Source organism: Aquarana catesbeiana, linkage group LG02 (assembly GCF_042186555.1).
Source record: "Aquarana catesbeiana isolate 2022-GZ linkage group LG02, ASM4218655v1, whole genome shotgun sequence".
Lineage (NCBI taxonomy): Eukaryota > Metazoa > Chordata > Amphibia > Anura > Ranidae > Aquarana > Aquarana catesbeiana.
In genome coordinates, this window is record NC_133325.1 from 200626605 (window position 1) to 200642773 (window position 16169).

Below are 16169 nucleotides of genomic sequence, written 5' to 3' on the forward strand. Positions count from 1 at the left end.
ACCAAACTTCTACTAACACAAAATTAGCAGAAGGAGCCCAAAGGGTGGCGCCTAACAATTGAACTTCCTCTTTATCGGCTCGTAGTACGTCACTACGTTCGTGTTTGTTGGCCGACAGTTGTGTGCCGTCTGTATGCAAGACAAGTTTGGGGCCAACGCCCTTCGGACAAAAGTCAGAGGTTTTGTCTGCGGAAAATCCGATCGTGTTTAGAGAGGTTTCAAGCTTGTCAATCTTGCTAAAAGTTGATAGGTTTGCATATTCCAAAAAGTGCATTGACAAAGCGTTTGTTCTTTTCCTTTGTTTTTTTAATCAGAAAAGTTTTTATTGTGTCATAAAAACAGATGTACATTGTAGACAAATACTTCATAATAACTTCAGAGTATACATTAGCAACAGTAGTATATGCAGTTGATGGTCTAAAGCACTAAAGCACTGAAATTAGTCATGACATTTCTAAAAATATGCTTATATCAAGTATGTTCCTTCAATGCTATTAGTTCCGTATGTTTCTTTTAGTAGGTTGGTAACAATGTACATGACCCACTGATAGTCCTAACTAAAAAAGGGAACTGTTATTGAACTAACTACCTTCCAACGGGAAGGTGAAACTAGTTGATGTCTCTACTCACAGCCAGGACCTGGTTGGGTCATAGCGGACCATACCGCTGGTTAATCCCTAGAAAAGGAGGTATTAAGAATGAACCCTAATTCCTTGAGCCTGCTCATTGCTTTGTATTATTGTAACATGGTATAGATAGGTGGCTAATGCTTTTAGGGAGCTAGAAGCTTACATTTGGAGTGGTCTATCGAGAACTAGTTGAGAGGGTGCCAGTCCCGGAGTGTCCAGCCAGGGCTGCCAGATTTTTAGAACTTATTAATCGCATTTCTGTGTTGATACGTCAGTTTTTCTCTAATTAGAGTATTATTGACCTGTTCGATCCACTGTTTTGTTGTTGGGCTATGTGGTGATAACCATAGGCGAGCTATCTGCTTGCATGCAATATATACCAATCTTGAGACTGCTATATTAGCTGGGGGGACGAACAGTTCCTCATCCACCGCACCCAACAAGCATGTGACGGATTGGTATATGTGTAATATGGTATTCGTTACCTTACTCCAATACCTGAATCATTTTGGGCAGCGCCACATGAAATGTATAAGGTCCCCGTTAGCCCCCCCCACATCTGGGGCACAGAGGGGAGTCCCTCCTGCCCCATCTGTGGAGCAGCACCGAGGTACGGTAAGTTCTGTGTAAAATGAAGAGTTTGAGAGCCTCTCTGCCAATCGAGACGATTGGCAGAGACTGTAAACACAGTTCCCAGTCTTCACCCCCAATCTATCCTAGGTCCTGTTCCCACCTATGTCTACACAATAGTTTTGCTGCATCCTGTGATCTAGATGAGAGTGTGTTATATATATATATATATATATATATATATATATGTGAGATCATGCCCTTTTTATTCTGCGTGTTAAGAATTTAAGTTATGATCGGATGTTCTATGTGTTCCAAACTGGACAGCCATGACTGTGATTGCACAGCATGCCGGAGTTGGAGGTATCTATAAAAGTTGTGTCTTGGTAGTCCAAGCTCCTCCTGCAATTCAGTGAAGGATTTAAAGATGGCCTGTAAATAGAGTTGTGGTATATACCTAATGCCCTTAGCCTCCCAGGACTGAAACCCCTCCAGTTTCTGAAGTTCCGGGTAGCAAGGATTACGCCACAGCGGGGTATACATTGTGACGCCCCTCATACCCAAGCTATGTTTAATGTGGCCCCATAATTTGGTCAGTAAGTTTATGGTAGGCATCGATTTGGGGTATTGGGGAAGGTCTGCCTCAAGATGTGAAGCCGCGGGAAGGCCCGATGTGACATGAAATAGTATGTTACGGATAGGGTCTGTCATTTCAACTTCTCCCCAGCCACCCAGAAGTTGCAATTGTGAGGCTAAGAAATAGTCGCATGTTAGGGACTGCCACCCCCCCCAGTCTTTACTGTACTGCAATGTGGATAGTTTAATTCTAGCACTCTTTTTCTTCCAAAGGAGGCTTCTAAATATAGCGTCAATATGTGCAAACCACCTACGTGGGATCCATGGGGAATTATGTAGTATGTATAGTAGCTGAGGCGCCCATACCATTTTTATAAGATTGGCCCTACCGGTGACAGAAATGGGTAGCTTACACCAGGCACTGCATTTGGTTTGTATCTTAGTGATCATAGGGAGTAAATTCAGAGTTAAATATTTGGAAGCATCTGGAGTAACCTGCACTCCCAAATACTTGAATGAGGAGACAACTTGGAGGGATCGGGCGCACTCCAGCAGCGGAGCTGTAAGTTCATCCAAGGGTAGGAGGGCCGACTTGCTCCAGTTTATGGAGGAGCCAGAGAAGGTGCCAAATTGTGTGATTATAGACATTACGTTTAGTAGTGAAGTGGCAGTATCTCCCAAATATAGGAGAGTATCATCTGCATATAATGACATTTTGTCAACTGCAGGGCCTCTCACAAAGCCAGCTATCAACAGCAACGCTCTCACCATCTCCGCCATCAGTTCCAGGGCTAGGGCAAACAGCAGGGGCGACAAAGGGCACCCCTGCCTCGTGCCTCTGTAGAGATGGAAAGGGTCAGAGAGATCACCATTGATACGCAGCCTGGCGGTGGGGTTCGTGTATAATAGTTGGACCCATTTAATGAAGTTCTTCCCCAGACCAAACCTCTCCAGGACCTCCCATAAGTATGGCCACTCGACGCTGTTGAAAGCTTTGGCAGCGTCCAGGGCTAGGGCTTGCCTTATTACCCGGATTATCTACTGGAATCTGCATATTAAGGAATAAGCGTCGTATGTTCAGTGCCGTAGATCTGGAGGGAATAAACCCTGATTGGTCACGGTGAATACGTTTTTTGAATGACAGACACTAGACGAGTGGCCAGAACTCTGGCCAATAATTTCACGTCCGTTGTTAGTAAAGAGATGGGCCTGTAGGAATCTGGAAGAAGGGGATCCTTGCCTGGCTTAAGTATCAGGATTATAGTGGCCTCTGTCATGGATGGGGGCAATTGACCTAGTTCTAGGGCTTCTGTTAAGGTCTGTTTTAGTTGTGGTATCATAATGTCAGCATACTTTTTGTACAACTCTGCCGGCAGTCTGTCCCCTCCCAGGGACTTGCCCGGAGGCGAAAGGGCTAGGGCCTCCAAGAGTTTGTCAGCTGTGAGGGGGGCATTCAACGCGTCCCTGTCAGACCGCTCAAGACGTGGTAAATTACACCCTACGAGGAAGTCCCGGATTGCAGTGGGAGCAGAGGAAACCTTGGAGGAGTATACGTCTTCATAGAATGTTTGAAATGTCGTGATAACCTCCAAATGGGTACTCACTACACGGCCGGTGGTATCTTGGACTGCCGCTATAAATGAGGGGTCTCTACCTGCCTGTTCTTTTCCTTTGTTTAAACACAACTGGCTCATTTAAACATGATGTTGAATTAGGTCTGATCCCTAACGGACCTCTTTATTGAAGATCTTTTCAGTATAAACCATTTTTGAATCCATTTAGATGTCAAATAAGAAGAAAGAAAAAAGTGAAACTGTTGGGTGACATGCACTATTTTAAAAGCAGAGAATAATGAAGTGCAAGTAGTACCTCAGCAACAAACTGAATGCAAGGCAATTAGAGAAATGCTTTTGAAGGAAACCATGGGGATTCACTAGAAGGGTGAAATGGATGATTTTTAGAAGTTAATGTACTATTTCAAAAAGCGACTTCAAAAAGTTCTTTCAAGTTAGGAAAAAATTGTGATTGCCTCTCATAAATTAGCATCTTTTCTTAAATATTCTCATCTGAAAATAGTTGTGTACCCCTATTTTTGCTATTGGTTGTGCTTTATTTGACAGTAAGAATACAATAACTTATAGTTGTCAGAGAATTGTTATAGAGGTATTCGAATAAAAAACTCATAAACCCTGCTCTGATTGTACAGCCTTGACCTGTAACCATGACCATCTTATAAACTCTCTTGTTATCCAAGAACCTAAATCACCACGGGAAGTATGTTACAACTTTGGGTGTAGAAAGACAGCATGTTTAAAGTTTAAGTGATACCCTTTTTTGGCTAACCTAGGTTGCAAGCTTTTGGGACCTTATATAGACCTCTTCATTAGGCTATATATACAGTACTGCGCAAAAGTTTTAGGCAGGTGTGAAGAAACGCTGCAAAGTAAGAATGCTTTTAAGAATATATATTTTAATTGTTTATTTTAAAAAAATTCTTTATAGGAGTTTGACAGTTTACCTATTTTACTTGCAATGAGAGAACAGCTACTAAGTAAATCCAGTACCTTGGACCCTTATACAATATGTGCCTGTGCTGACACCCATATATTACTCGTAGGTGAGAAGGGCAAATCAGAGGGGAGCTAAAGTAATGTTTTCCACAAAAAAAGGAATATATGTGTCAGAATCTGCATCATCTGCTGGTGGCACTATGGTTTCCCTGGGTGGAGAGTTGTAGTTTCAGTGTCTCCCAGCAACCAGCAGATCTTAATAATCAATTTCCACCTGGCACTGGCTGCTGGGAGGGTATTTAGTTCCTCATTTACTAGTACCTTCAGTGTTTTGCCTGCTAGCCAGATGCATGCTTGCTGTTAAATCCTGAACCTGATCCCTGCCTGCTCCTGCCTTGCACCCATGTCCTGCTCTTGATCTTACTCTTGTCCTTCGTCATGTACCCTGCTGTCTTGTACCTACTTCCCCTTGTTTATGATCCCAGTCTTGGTTCCCCCCCCCCCCCTCCTTGCATCTCCAGTTTTACTCTGTGATCTGTGTCCCTCATTTTGTATATGTTGTATTATAATTAGGTTGTTGGGTATTTTATCACTTGGCTTATGGTTCACTCTTTATATCACCTTTGCTGTGTTTCCTGAGTGTAGCTACACAGATTTGACCATCCCTGTTGCTGATTCCTGACAATATGTTTGTAACATTGTCATGCGGTTATTTTTTTACATTTTTTTTTTTTAATAGTGTTGTTCTTTAAATAACAGACTAGTTTAGGGAGTTATGTTATTTTGGCCCAAATAAGTGTTTATCCTGGGCCCAGGCTGGAGTTACACTTGACTTTTTCACCCATAGCTGATTAATAGGTCATGTCCCATGCTGCAGTTCTCCATGAAAAAAATGGAGATAACTTCATCCAAAATTGAAATCAGAGGCATTGTTCAAGACAAGAATGTGAGAAGAAGCGAGTGTATTTCTTTTGTGAACATCTGTTCCTCATAATGGCATTTTCTTGCCTTCCAAGGAACACTGCATTATATTATAATATGATGGAATGCACAAAAATAATCAGTAGCTAAATAGAAGCAATGCACAGTCTCCAGATATGACATTGCCATTTTCTATATGTTTTGTTAAGCAAGATAATTTATACATATAATGTCGCCAGCACATGTTTTATGGCCTTTTGCACTTTGCCACACAATTTTTGTCCTATATTACAGACTTAGCAATTCATTTGGGAGAAGTAATTTCCATGCCTGCATACTAATCGATTTTCTCACAAACACCTGCTATCAGTTATGGTAATAAAAATGTCATTTTAAATTGAAAACAGTCCAAATGGAGCATCCCAGGGAAATGACTTAAGTGTCATTCAATGCTACTAATGCGGTAATGTTCTTGTGTTGCCACCACACTTTCTCTTATCAGCATTTACATTTTTATACAGTTTTAGTCATTATATTTCTCCTTCAACTGGTGACTGCCTTAAAGCTATTGGTACTAAGAAAAGATAAAGTGTCTGTACATGTACGCATTTTTTAATGGTTCTCTTAAATCCAGACTGCTGTAAAAACAATATAGTACTGAAGCGCAATCATATAAAAAAGCTGAATAAAAGAGATTGAAGAATCCTTGTTTTTGCTTTTATTTCTCAAGTGAGTTTCTCATTGTCTCTAAGTACATAAATGTTCACTTCTAGAAAGTTTCCTATAAGGGCAAGTGTAGCCAAAGAAACCAAGGAACCATCTTGTCTATATCTAGAGTAAACTGAGTTGTGTTTTTAACATAGATCAAAACAATTCCAGACAGATAATCTTTTAGCTTACTTAAATGGCACTATAAAGCACATGGGATAGTCTGCACCATTATTTTCAATTTTGCTCTTCTCCACCATATGCTTTAGTCTTATGTGTTTTTTAAGAAAAAAACTGATTGCTGTACCATTGGTGAAGTTTCTTGCAAGCATATCTTGCATGGGTGTGAAAAGTACTGTGTGTAAAATCTATACGTATGCATGTTACAGGAGTTTCACACAAAATACAACTGCCTTCTCCCTGGAACAGCATGCAGGAAATGCATGTAAATGCCATCAGTTAAAAGTATTTCTTAATGGACAAAAAACTCAGAAAACTTATATCAAAGAACACCTGTCAATGATACAACATTTAGCAACAAACAGGCAGCTTCAACTACCTTTTGGATGTCCTCTGAAATACCATAGAGCCCAAAGTCCTATGGAACACTCTTATGCAAATATGGGCTTCTTAACTATGTGTTAATGAATGGCCTTCCGCTTTCAGATACTTCCTAATGGCCAGTAGGGCTGCCCATCAGAGTATGGGAGGGTGATGGGTCCACTAATGCCATTGTTAGGAGGTATATGTATTTGTATATAACAGCGCCCTATTACTTGAAACCAAACTCACGGGACATTTAAAGAATGTGCATGCACTGCTAGGTGCCTGCATGGTGGTCATGTAGCCAATTTAAAATTATTTATTAACTTTGGTGTCCATAAAAAATGCATGTGTTTTTAAGTACAGAGATGTTAACAGGCCCTATGCATTTCTTAAAATGGCATGACATTTTTTTAGTTCAGCTAGGGTAAGGACTCAATCACACTAGAAGTGAGTGAAAATTCAGGCAATATTGTGTGAGCAGTAACATGCATTTCATGTGTTTTTATATGCTTGTTATTTATTTTTTTTAGTTAATTGTGAAACTGCAGGACAACACCAAAACAGCAGCGTGTAACATTTTTAAAACTAAGATGGGTTTTGTTAGGCTAGTTTACAGCAAAGAGAATACTCAGGGTCAGGTTAGACTAGTGTGGTACAATTCACTAACAATCGGAGCAAGCAAAGGGCAGTAAAAATAAATCTGTAAAATTTCACGCTCTGAAGTTTGTTGCATTCCTATTCTGTGCAGCCATCTATCTTAGCAGGAGTGGGTGGGATCACAAGAACAGTAAAACAGTTTCTATATACTAGGAGCTTTAACCATGCATTTTCCTGTTTGGCTGGACTTGCTATTTAATAGGTCAATTTATCCAAAACCAATATTCTACAGTGTCTGGAAAATTTTCCACATTTTGTCATGTTTCAACCCAAAACGTTAATGTATTTTATTGGGATTTTATGTGATAGACCCACCCAAAGTGGCACATAATTGTGAAGTGGAAAGAAGATGATAAATGGTTTTAATTTTTTTTTACAAATATCTGAAAAGTGTGGCGTGCATTTGTATTCATCCCCCTTTACTCTGATACCGCTAACTAAAATCTAGTAGAATCAATTGCCTTCAGAAGTCACCTAATTAGTAAATAGAGTCCACCTGTGTGTAATTTAATCTCGGTATAAAAACAGCTGTTCTGTGAAGCCCTCAGAGGATTGTTAGAGAACCTTAGTGAACAAGCAACATCATGAAGGCCAAGGAACACTTTGTGGAAAAGTTTAAAACAGGGTTAGGTTATAAAAAAAATATCTCAAGCTTTGAAAATCTCACAGAGCACTGTTCAATCCATCATCCGAAAATGGAAAGAGTATGGCACAACTGCAAACCTACCAAGACATGGCTGCCCACCTAAACTGACAGGCCGGGCAAGGAGAGCATTAATCAGAGAAGCAGCCAAGAGGCCCATGGTAACTCTGGAGGAGCTGCAGAGATCCACAGCTCAGGTAGGAGAATCTGTCCACAGGACAACTATTAGTTGTGCACTCCACAAATCTAGCCTTTATTGAAGAGTGCAAGAAGAAAGCCATTATTGAAAGAACGCCATAAGAAGTCCCAATTGCAGTTTACGAGAAGCCATGTGGGAGACACAGCAAACACATGAAAGAAGGTACTCTAATCAGATGAGACTAAAATTGAACTTTTTGGCCTAAAAGCAAAATGCTGTTTGTGGTGGAAAACTAACACTGCACGTCATGCATACTCCACCCCCACCGTGAAACATGGTGGTGGCAGCATCATGTTATGGGGATGCTTTTCTTCAGCAGGGACAGGAAAGCTGGTCAGATTTTATAGGAAAATGGATGGAGCCAAATACAGGGCAATCTTAGAAGAAAACCTGTTAGAGTCTGCAAAAGACTTGAGACTGGGGCAGATGTTTACCTTCCAGCAAGACAATGACCCTAAACATACAGCCAGCGCTACATTGGAATGGTTAAGATCAAAGCATATTCACGTGTTAGAATGGCCAAGTCAAAATCCAGACCTAAATCCAATTGAGAATCTGTGGCAAGACTTGAAAATTGCTGTTCACAGAAACTCTCCATTCAATCTGACATAGATGAAGTTATCTTGCAAAGAAGAATGGGTAAAAATGTCACTCTCTAGATGTGCAAAGCTGGTAGAGACATCCCCAAAAAGACTTACAGCTGTAATTGCAGTGAAAGGTGGTTCTACAAAGTATTGATTTAGGGGGGCTGAATAGAAATGCACCCTACACTTTTCAGATATTTATTTGTAAAAGATTTTGAAAACCATTTATCATTTTTCTTCTACTTTACTATTATGTGCCACTTTGTGTTGGTCTATCATATAAAATCCTAATAAAATAAATTTACATTTTTGGTTGTAACATGACAAAATGTGGAACATTTCAAGGGGTTTGAACACTTTTTCAAGGCATTGTAGTAGATGCTATAAGTTTGATAACCTAATAAATGCACACATCCCTTGGGTAGCCTCTTAAGTATTCAGATTGTAGCAATGAAATATATTTATTATTAGCCTTATCTTTGCTTTTATTTTAAATTATTTAGAGTGCAGCAGAAGCTTCAAAACTGCATGGCAGGGAGGGTTCAGAGCAACAACTTTTCTCCTAGCGATTTAAGAGTGTGGTGGGATGTTTTGTGATGATCTTGTAATAAAAATGCTATAAACACCCTTAGCTCGGTGGGGGATTATCACAGGTAAAATCCGACAGGCTGATTGTACCCAAGTTGATCAATCTATCAATTTGGGTTTATTCAGCCTGCCCATACATGGTTTGAATCTCGGACAGTTTCTGCTGAACCGGCCGAGATTCGAACCGTCTATGGCTGACTTTAGACATGCCTGCTGGCCTCCTTTAGAGTCCTTTAGGGACATACCTTATGACTCTATAGAACTACTCAAAAGCCCCATAATAAGACCTTAAAGGTGTGTTTGCTTTATTTCTTTACAGTGCCCAGGACTGTAAGGAACTCTGACTGGATATTAGGGTTGCACCGATACCAATACTAGTATCGGTACCATTACTGAGCATTTGCACGAGTACCTGTACTCATGCAAATGCTCCAATTCTTAATCCGATACCTCCGATCTCTAGCAGTGCCGCACAAAGAGAGGTCGTGTGAGGGAGTTGGAAGAGTGTTGGAAGCGTCACATGCTAATTCCCGGAAGTCAGTGGGCAGAGAAGACAGAGGGAGTCAACGACGTTTTGAAGGCATCAGAACACCACGACGGCTGTCTTAGTACACCCCATACACCCAGCACGTATTGCAGTAAGGCCTCTTTCACACTGCAGCGACGCTAAAGCGCCGGTCGTTTTTGCCGCACTTTTCGGGTGCTAGCAGGGCAGATTATTTAAGGTCACGTGAGCTTAACAAAAAGGAAAAAAATCCCATTTTACTGAGCTTTCAACGTGCCTTTAAGGTGCTTTGAAAGCGAGGCCTATTCATTTCAATGGGTCTGTAGTTTGTCCATTTTCATAAAATGAACCTAAATGGTTTCCATGGGGACACCTACACTTGTCCATTTGAAATTCCCATGATATAGACTGCGTATTCTGTGTTTTTTTTTTTTTTTGTTTTTTTTTAACTAATAAATCACACAGTAAAGTTTAATTGTAGATAGATATACCAGTTGTGCTAAATGTCTAGGTGAATGTGCTAGATCACATGCTTAAGATGACTGGAATATGACTGATTGATATAAAAGAAATATTGAAAAGTGTATTTAATAGTTTAATACATCTAATGAGTTTTCTAAGTTTTAACTTTTCTTCAACTCCAGCTCTAGCCGCCCAAGCCTATGCTCTAAAGGAAGAGAATGACAGCCTACGATGGCAGTTGGATGCATACAGGAATGAAGTTGAACTTTTAAAACAAGAAAAAGGACACCATGCAAGAACCGAGGAAAGTTTGACCAAGGATCAGCAGTTACAATTCCTACAGCAGGCGATGCAAAATATGCAACAGGTCAGTCACTATCCATCTGTAGCTATATTGTTTGTTCATAAGGGATTGAAAGGCATTTTATTTTTCTATTTTTTTAATATGTTATTTTCTAGCTTACATCAACAAAGCAGTTAAAATGGTATTAACCCTTTCAAAAAGTGCCCTCGATGGCCAAGTCCGTACGCCGTATGGACCTCATATCTCCATCTCCTATAAGCTTATGGTCACTTCAATGACCATAAGCTTATATCAGAATTGTTCAACAGACTCTGCTGAACAATTCTATAACTCTGATCAGCGGCTACAACTGGATACAACCCGCGGATACAACCTTATATATAAAAGTTATTAACCCCTAATGTGACCGCCCCGCCCCCCCACGCCACAGCCTCCTTTGTCCCCTAGCCACTCCACCCCCACCGCTAACTTTCACTTAGAACTACTCTCCTATCTCCTTCTTCCCCCCCAGCACTGATTACCCCCTCCGCCCGATCAGACCCCCCCCCTCCAGCAAACACGCTCCCCGCAGCCACCATCATTAGCCGGCATCTCTCCTTTGCCGCTCCCGCCGACTTCAGTTGATGCACAGGGCTTGGGGGGATCCAGATGTGTCCCCCCCGCCAGTCAGATCGCCCCCCCAACTGCCCCCGCACCCCCGATCCATGGCTTCTCCGAGCGGCATCTCCTTCCCTTCCTCCGCCTGCAGCTTCCCCCTGCACAGATCTTCTATGATCTGTAAGGCTGGAGAGCGAAGCGGGGGGGGTGAAGTTGTGGCTTGGGGGACTTTGTAAACATTTGTTTACCAACCCCCCGTCCACTGACAGCTGATAATTGTAACCGCGAGTCATTTTATGAATGAATGGAATCTCTATACAGATTCCATGCTACAGAGAAAGGGACTATCTTCAGCCTCTTCCTCTGTCTCAAAAAAAAAAAAAAAAATATGGGGTCTTTAGACCTCTGATATCCCACCAAAGACCCCCCCCCCTCCAAAAGAAAAAAAAACTGTAAAAAGTGGAATTAAAAAACAAATAAAAACACAAACATAGTAAGACCCTTCCAGGTCCGCTCGCACTCACCCCTCCACAGTGACCATTTCCCCCCCCCGTACTCACCCCTCCATGGTGACGGTCCCCCCCGCACTCACCCCTCCACGGTGATGGTCCCCCCACCCCTCCATGGCTTCCTCAGCTTCTCCTCCCGGCCAACCCGATCCATCCTGATTGGCCAGGAGGAGAAGCCGGAAAACAATAGCGAATATTACTTCGTTATTGTCACAAGTGGGTGGGTTCAGGGTGCAATGCTCTGTGGCCCGAGCCCAACCTTTTTCAAGCCAATTAGAGCCTCAGGCTCTAATCATGCGACTTGAAAAAAAAAAATCATACAAATGCCCCTGCGCCCCTAATGGACCAGCCACTCCTGATAAGACCCCTTTCACATGGAGCGGACTGTGTCAAACAGATCCGCCTGTTCAGCGGGGGATCTGTCTGCTGATCCCCGCTGGGCAGGTGGATGACAGATCCGTGTCCACTCTGCTAATGCAGAGCGGACATGGACACAGCCCGCTATTCTCTATGGGCGGTTGGATGGAAACAGACCGCCTGTCCATTTCCATCCGATACCATCAGATCCGATCTGCTATGTGGATGGGGAATGGAATCCCCATCTGTCTGTTGTTAAGAGGACTGGACGTCCATTCACATCAGCCTCTCCATAGAGAACAATGGGTAGTCTGATTGGGCCTGTCTGAAAAATGGACAGGCAGACCTGATCGGTGTGCTTGTGTGAAAGGGGCCTAAGGCCTTGTTCACACAGGGCATACACAGCGTACCTTTACAGGGATGCACAGGTGTTCAGTGCATGTTTCTTCAGGCAGTCCCATTTATGTAATTTGGGATGTAGCACCTGCACGAACAGAGCCATTGCTCCCAACTTTACATCCATGTAGGTCCGCATGCATGTCTCTTAGTTCACATTAATTGCGTTCGGGGTCATGTTCCCACACCCACATGGATGTCAGATTGGGAACAGCAGCTATGCCTGTGCAGCCGTTGCATCCCAATTGACATAAATGGGACTGCCTGTATGGTGATGCATGAAACACCTGTGCAATGTGTGCATCCCTGTATGGGTAAACATGGCCCTCCATGCGTACACTTTAGTATGCCGCATGTGAACGATGCTTTAGTAGCAATTTAGCAGGAATTTGTTATGTTGTGTTTATGTACACTATTAATGATTTTAGTGTATTTTTAGCAAAAATATTGATTTGATAAACATTTGCTCAAATATCGCGCTGCCTAAAAAATCAGTAGCACCTTCTTTTTATTCTACTGGCCATGTGCTTTCAGAAAATGTTTGGTTTGGGGGTTCTTTTGCAAATTCTGAAAGCTGTAAGTGAAAAATGAAAACCCCACATTTTGAGAGACATTTTTCGGTTCGTTCGATTTTCACCATTTTGCAAAAAGGCGCAATTTGAAATTTACAAATATTTTTTATTTTTTAACTCCATACAGGTTTAGCTTTTATATTTAGTAGGGATTTAGCATAAATTTTGTAAAATTAGCTGTGTTTTTATCTGCTACTAATTTTTTAAGTGTATTTTTTGCGAATATATTACTTTAATAAACATTTGTGCAAATACCGCGGAGTCTAAAAAATCAGTAACACCTCCTTTCTATTCTAGAGATTATATGCTTTAAGAAAATATTTGGTTTTGGGGGTCTTTCACAAATTCTGAAAGCTGTAAGGAAAAAATTTAAATCTTCAGATTGTTAGAGAAATTTGGATATTTACATTTTTGCGTAGGTTCAATTTTCACCATTTTGCAAAAAGGTGCAATGTAAAAATTACAAATATTTATTATTTATTAACTCAGTACATGTTAAGCTTTTATATTTAGTAGGAATTTTGTAAAATTTGCTGTGTATTTATCTGCTAATCATGATTTTAGTGTATTTTTTTGTAAAAAGATTGTTTTGATAAACGTTTGCGCAAATAACTTGGGACATTAGAAATCAGTAGCACCTTCTTTTTTTTCTACTGGTCATGTGCTTTCAGAAAATATATAGTTTAGGGGGTCTTTTACAAACTTTGAAAGCTATAAGTGAAAAATAAAAAAGCAAAGGAATAATTTCACAAATGGTCTGGCCACCCGAGGGTAAAAATAAAACACAGGGCCTGGCAGTGAAAGGGTTAAACCTAAAAGCCAGCAATTATTATATTGCAGCTTACCAATTCTTAGACCCCTTTCACACTGAACGCGCTGGCCATTAGCGTTAAAACGCTGCTCGTTTTAGCGGCGCATTAGCGCTGTTTAAGAGGCGCTTTCGCACCGCTTTTTACCCACTAGCGAGCGCTTTTAAAAGAGAAGTATGGGAATCCAGTTTTTTGGGAATCATACTTACCTCGGTAGATGGAGCATCAGACCGATGCTGCATCTGTCCCCCGCCGTCTCTGCACTGAGCCACCAAACATTGCTGATGACTCGGTTCTCCCACCTCCCCAAGTGGACAGCTGCTGCCTGTCAGTGAGCGTCTCTTCTCTCTGCTTCTCCATGCTCATTGGAGCACTGAGCTGTGGAGGGGCAGGGAGAGGCGGTCTCAGTGTGAGACTGCCATCAATCAAGTCAGCTGGCGGATCCAGACTTGGAAGTGGGGATGACGCGCTGCCTTGACTAATGATAGTGACGTCAGCGGAGCGCAGACTTCAGACCGCTCTCTGCTGAAAATGGGTCACAGGAGTGCAAAATGGATTGCACTCCTGTGACCCATAGGATAAGCCCAGCCTAACAAGCTCAGGCTGGACTTCTCCTTTAACCCCAAAAAGGGGTTAAAAACTCCTGTTTTTTGGCACTTTCAAAGCGCTTTTCAGAAGCTTTGAAAGCGCTGCCCATTCATTCCAATTGGCAGGGCGTTTTGGGATCGATAAATACAGCGCTCCCAACCCGTCCCAAAGATGCTGCTCGCAGGACTTTTCACACTGTCCCGCAAGCGCACCGCCCAAGTGTGAAAAGTCACACTGGAATGAATGGAAGGCGGTTTTCAGGCGCTTAGCAGAGGCTATTTCCAGCGCTAAAGTGCCTGCAAACCGCCCCAGTGTGAAAGGGGTCTCAGATGTGGTGGCTGCATTTGTTTTCTTATTTATCCATTCTTTCCCTTATTTTAACCTGCTAACCTGGCTAGCAAGTCTGTTGCTTTTCAAAAGAACATGCTCTCTTGCAGATGTAGCAGTTAGAAGGATGAGACAAAACACTTTCAGGGGTGCTTGCAATGATCAACTTTTATTTACGTAAAACCTTTATCCCAAAAGGAAAAAACTGTTGCAACTGCTTATAAAGTGTTAGCTGAAGTTTGGCTACAATTTGTTAGTGTATTTAAATCTGCTAATACATTTAACACTACCCTCCTCCGGGCTGACAATGCTGATGCCTCCTGTTCTCCTTCATCCAGAGTGGGGGCACTCTAATACAGGAGGTGTGTTACTGGCCAGATCACCAAATGAAAACAAAAGGGAAATAACCTAGCAAAAGAAAACAAATGCAGCCACCACATCTAATGATTGGTAAGCTGCGACATATTTTTGGTTTTGGGTCTAATGCTGCTTTAAGTTGCATCGGTTGGCTACAGTTTAGACCAGGGATAATTGAACATTTCTTTATTTCTTCAATTACAGTGGGCCAGGGGAATATTTTCTGTTCTTTTGTGATGTCGATTTTCTAATAAGGAAATTCTGTACTTCCCTATAAGGTCAGCTGTGCTACAGGTGTTGATGCTCTGCGGCGATCGGAAAGTGGGAGCATGTAAGGCAGGCCATACATCGTCGTATTCCAAACTAATTTTCTTTTCAAAATCAGAAATTTTGTGAGTTTTTTTTGATCCGATGGTGCCACCATTAATTTTCAAAAAAAAAAATAGAGGTGGAGCGGAGGAGGGCATAAGTGGAACTTCCCCTTTAACTCTAGATACAGGGGTTCCCCTTTAAATCCCACTAACCTGGTGAGCTGACATCTATGATTGTGGAACTGTGTGGGCAGCACAGTGGCTAAGTGGTGAGCACTTCCGGCTAGCAGCACTAGGGTCGTTGGTTCTAATCCCAACTATGGCACTACCTGCACAGGGTTTGCATGTTCTCCCTGTGCCTGTGTGGGTTAGCTCTGGGTACTCCGGTTTCCTCCCACACTCCAAAGACATGCCAGTAGGTTTATTGGCGCCTGTCTAAATTGGCCCTAGTATATGTATGAATGTGAGTTAGGAACCTTAGACTTCAATCTCCTTAAAGGGCAGGGACTGATGTGAATGTACAATATATATGCAAAGTGCTGTGCAAATTGATGGCACTATTTAGGTACCTGTAATAAATAAATAGAACTGAATGTTAAGGTTCCTTCAATAAGCTGGTAAGTGGTCTAAATAACCTAACTTACTCATTTACTAATTAATTGAACAGATTTCTTCTAAAGATCTGGGAATTTTCAGTAGGAATTTGGCAAAACCCTCCGCTTACATAACAAAATCCTGAAATGCACCTGCTGTGCATTTAGTTTCAGATATGTCTTAAAGCTGAGTTCCACCCACTTTTTTAAACTAGATCTTAAAGGAAAGCCTACCCCTCCACCACTAGTTTTTGGCTATTGATTTTTTTTTTTTTTTATTGCTCCCTCCTACCTTTATTGAAGAACCTTGTGTACTTACGCCCCAGCATCACCGCGGCCCAGGGCGTCATT

At 41.8% G+C, this 16169-nt stretch overlaps 1 protein-coding gene across 6 annotated transcripts in view; it reads left to right on the top strand.

Annotated features, from left to right (window-relative positions):
• The window catches only part of ENOX1 (ecto-NOX disulfide-thiol exchanger 1), an 855443-nt gene that overhangs the window by 765066 nt on the left and 74208 nt on the right, over positions 1-16169 (top strand). For all 6 annotated transcript variants that reach the window (XM_073614184.1, XM_073614181.1, XM_073614186.1 and 3 more), the window contains one exon: positions 10281-10465. In XM_073614184.1, the coding sequence (XP_073470285.1) occupies positions 10281-10465 (185 nt within the window). The remainder of the gene's footprint in view (positions 1-10280; positions 10466-16169) is intronic.